The sequence below is a fragment of the Apteryx rowi genome, unplaced genomic scaffold (genome assembly GCF_003343035.1).
Source record: "Apteryx rowi isolate R43461 unplaced genomic scaffold, aptRow1 scaffold_99, whole genome shotgun sequence".
Taxonomy (NCBI): domain Eukaryota; kingdom Metazoa; phylum Chordata; class Aves; order Apterygiformes; family Apterygidae; genus Apteryx; species Apteryx rowi.
The window spans coordinates 1,906,436-1,910,316 of record NW_020451304.1 but is presented as its reverse complement, the minus strand read 5'-3'; the positions used below and the strand labels follow the sequence as shown (position 1 = coordinate 1,910,316).

The 3,881-nt window shown below is 75.0% G+C and overlaps 1 protein-coding gene across 1 annotated transcript; it reads right to left on the bottom strand.

The window, feature by feature from the left end:
- Positions 1–1,664: 1,664 nt before the first annotated feature.
- Positions 1,665–3,527, bottom strand: LOC112960760 (protein ABHD15-like). The gene is made up of 3 exons (XM_026055326.1): positions 3,144–3,527; positions 2,441–2,793; positions 1,665–2,232 (listed from the first exon to the last, which is right to left on the bottom strand). The coding sequence occupies exons 1-3, from the start codon at positions 3,525–3,527 to the stop codon at positions 1,758–1,760; spliced, it is 1,212 nt and encodes a 403-aa protein (XP_025911111.1). The 3' UTR covers positions 1,665–1,757.
- Between the last annotated feature and the right edge of the window lie 354 nt (positions 3,528–3,881).

Genomic DNA, 3,881 nt, shown 5'->3' with positions numbered 1-3,881 from the left:
GGGCGGCGGTGCCCCTTTAAGGACGTTTCCTGCCCTTCGCCCCAGTAACAGCTGATTGCAGCGGACAGGGGGGCGGGGGGGCCAATGGGCTGGCTCCACATCCCGCCCACGTGACTCCCACGCGCCGCCGCCGCCGCCGCATGCGGCGCTGCCCGCCTGGAGCCCCAGGCGCCCTTCTTAAGGGGGCCGCGGCGCCGCGCCCGGGGAGCAGGGGTGGCGGCACCACCGAGCCCGGCCCCGGGGACGCGCCCCGACACGCCAGGCCCCGCTCGGCGGCCCCGGGGACCCTTCCCCAGGGGGAGGCCCGGGTGCCCCATGGGCCTGGCGGGAGCATCGAGGGCCAGGGCTGGCCTGGCCTTTGGGGACACTGGATGCGGGTCGTGGGGCCGCCGTCCCCCGCAATCGCTGCGGAGACCTCCAGGCCACAGGCCCCGGGTCCTGCTCCCCAGCACGGCCGCAGCCTCCCCCACAGCAGGGGCCTTGGCTCTGGGGATCGCCCTCCTTGTGGCCTGGCTGGGCCCAGAGGCCTTCACTGCACCGAGGTGGGAGCTGCCATGCTCGCCTGGGCCGGGGCCTGGTGAGCGGGAGCCACCCTGGCCGTGGCGGGGCAGCCTGCCCATGGCCTCTCCTCCCGGCCTGCTCTCAAGGCCCGATCCGAGCCTGGCTCCCGGCTCCACTCCTGGACAAGCTCCAGGAAGGACTCCTGGTCGGGCAGGCGAAGGACTCGCCCGCCTCCRAACAGGGAAGCTTGGAAAGCAGTTTGAGACCCTCCTGGTTGGGGCTGGCCCCCTCGGTGGGTGGGCGCCCCGCAGAGAGCATGGCGCCCTTCTCCCCTCTGTGGGCTGTGGGGAGAGGTGATCCAAGGCCCAGGCCTCTGMCCCGGCTCCAGCCGCTGGGCTCAGCGCTGGGAGGCCCTTGGGGCTCCGACACCCACAGCCGGGGGGCGGCAAGGCCCCTCCTGTGGCTGCCAGGACCAGGATCGGGGACGGCATCCCAGCCACCAGTGAGCCCAGGCCCACCCGAGGGAACGGCCTCCCTGGCGGTTCGGGGCTGGGGGCTGCCTGGGGTGGCGGTGGGGTCTCGGCCCCGCTTCTCCCCACGGGGCTGGGGCTCCGGAAACCCCCTCTGGGCCAGCAGCCCCGGCGCCCTCCCCAGCCCCGCAGCCCCCGCCGGGGGGTCCAGGCACTCACCTGTCCCCGGTGGGGTCCACCTCCCCTGCGCCCGCCGCGGGGACCCCTTTAAGGCCGGCTGCCTCGTCAGCGCGGCTCGCCGGATTCCAGCTGACAGCCCGGAGCGCCTTTGACGTCACTGTGACCTCAGCCAGCTGGTTGCGGCGCCGCGTCATGCCCGCGCGGGGGCCCCCGGCGCCGCCGCCTGCCCATGTATAGGCACCGCGCCCCGGCGTTGCGTAACGCGCCCCCCCCCACCTCCGCCCGGGTCCCCCGGACGCCTGGGTCCCCCGTGCATCCCCCTCCCCCGCCGCGCGGGCTGCGGCCGCTGGAGGGAGCCCGGTGCCCGGGTGCTGCCCCCCCCCCCCGGGAAGCCCCCCCCCAGTGCCGGGGGGCCGTTGCCGCCCCCCGCCCCCACCCTGGGATCAGCCCCCCACCCCGGGATGGACGGCGAGACCCAGGAAGGGCTGGGACACGGGCTGCAGCAGCGGGGCGCCGGCCCCGCCGTCCTGTTGGCGGCCAGTCGTTACAGCGCGGCCGGCCACGGCGCCCCCCCGGACCCCCCCACCCTCCGGGCCCCCCAAGCCGTCAGCGGGTGTAGGAGCGCCGCCAGCCGTGGACGTCGCCGCGGGCCTCGCTGGCACTGGTGGCTCGTGCTGCCGGCGCCCCGGCCCCTTTGGCCTTCCCCTCGTCACCGAGGAAGTCGGCGGCGGCCTGGAAGAACTCCAGGAGCAGCTCGTGGCTCCAGCAGGAGCCGCGCAGGCCGTGCTGGAGGAAGCCGCAGTGGCCGCCGTGCCGGGCGAGCGCGAGGAACAAGTAGGGGTTCGTCTCGAAGAGCTCCCGGGGCGGGCCGTCGCCCGGGCCCCGGCACACGGGGTCGTCCTGGCTGCAGATGCAGAGAACGGGCACCGCCACCTCGTCCACGTCCCGCAAGGGGTCATTGCTCTCCCAGTAGGCGTCCCAGCCCTGCGCCTGGCAGAACAGGGCCTCCTCCAGCTCCCTCAGCGACCGGCCTCCGAAGAAACTCTCCAGGGGCAGCACTTCCCCCAAGGCGGTGGCAAAGCTGGGGAGGGCGAGGACAGACGGCGGTGAGAGCCGGGCAGGAGCCGGAGGATGCGACGGCTTCGTGAGCCAAGCCTTTTCCCTTGCCCAGGCTCTGCCGGTCCCCACCAGCTGTGGGGCCCAGAAACGAGGGGCAATCCCCCAGGGTCCCCCGTCCGTCCGTCCATCCGTCCATCCCTGGGGAAGCCGCGCGTTGGCCGGTCACTYACCGGCTAAGCCAAGCCTTCTGGTACAGGAGCAGGGGCTGCTGCCAGTGCCAGGGGCAGCCGCCTTCGAACCACTTGCGAGGGCTGAAGATGGGGGAGATGCAGCCGGCGGCGGCCAGCTGGCTGGAGGAGCCGCATTCCCCCAGGTGCGACAGCAGCAGCCCGGCACCGGTGCTCTCCGCGGCGGCAAAAAGCTGGGCTCCRGGGCAGCGGCAGCGGAGGTAGCGGATAGCCTCCTGCAGGTCGGCGGGGTCCCCGTAGGGCTGCAGCTTGGGGGTGCTCAGGGGGCAGCCGTTGTGGCCACGGCGATTGAAGACCACCGGACAGTAGCCATGGAGCAGGGCCAGGCGGCAGAGCTGGGGACGGCGGCAAGGCCATGAGCGTGCCGGGGGGGAAGGAAGTGCCGCCCGCAAGCCTGGCTTGCTGGTGCCGAGCTTCAGAGGAAGCCGCCACCGCTGCTGCTGCTGCTGCTGCTGCTGCTGCTGCTGCTGCAGCGGGGCAGGCTCCCCACGCTGCCGCAGCCAGCATTTTGCACCCCCCTGGCTCCCCTAAAACACAGCTCGGCCTCTCCTGCCCAACAGCGAGGCCGGGGACAACCTGGTGCCAAGCGGTTCCTGCACAGTCCGACACCCCTGAGCAAGGCCAGGCCACCGAGCAGCAGCGGGCRGCGCGGCGGCCATGCCCCCCGCTCCCCTGCCCGCATTACCTGGCTCAGGTTGCGCGTCACCTTCCCGAAGGAGTTGGGGACGAGCAGCAGCACAGGGGGCGGCTGCTGCCCTGGCTTTGCCGGCGCCGGCCCCGCGGCCCAGTCCAGTGCCACCAGCCCCCCGTCGCTCATCTGCAGGTGGGTGCGGAGGAAGCGCAGCCCGCCCGGCGCCGGCCCCGCCACCCCCAGCAGCGTCTGCAGGGCGGGCAGAGCCGCCCAGCCCGCCGGGGCCCGCCGCAGCGCCGGGCAGCGCCGCTCCAGGTGGAGGGCCAGCGCCGAGGGCCGGCAGAGCAGSCGGGGGCCGCGGGGGGCTTTCCGCCGCCCGCCCCACAGGGTCGCCAGCAGCCCCAGGAGGGCGCCCAGAGCCAGGGCCCACAGCGGCATGGCCGGGGCCGGGCCTCGGCCGTCCTGCGAGCCAGAGGGACCCGTGGGGCAGGGACCGAGCGGCGGCCTGGGGCGATGCTGGAGGGTGATGCTGGAGGGTGGCGGGTGATGCCAGAGGGCGATGCCGGGGGGCGGCGGGCGAGGCCGGAGGGCGATGCTGGGGGGCAGCAGGCGATGCCGGAGGGCGATGCCGGGGGGCGGCAGGCGATGCCGGCGGGCGATGCCGGCTTGCCTCAGCGCAGCCGGAGGGAGGAACTGCCGTTTCCGCGCCAGCCCCCCGGCACAGCCACGACCGCAGCCGCCCGCCGCGGCCTGGGCGCAGCTGCCGGGAGGGGGGCCGGGGCCGGGGGGTGC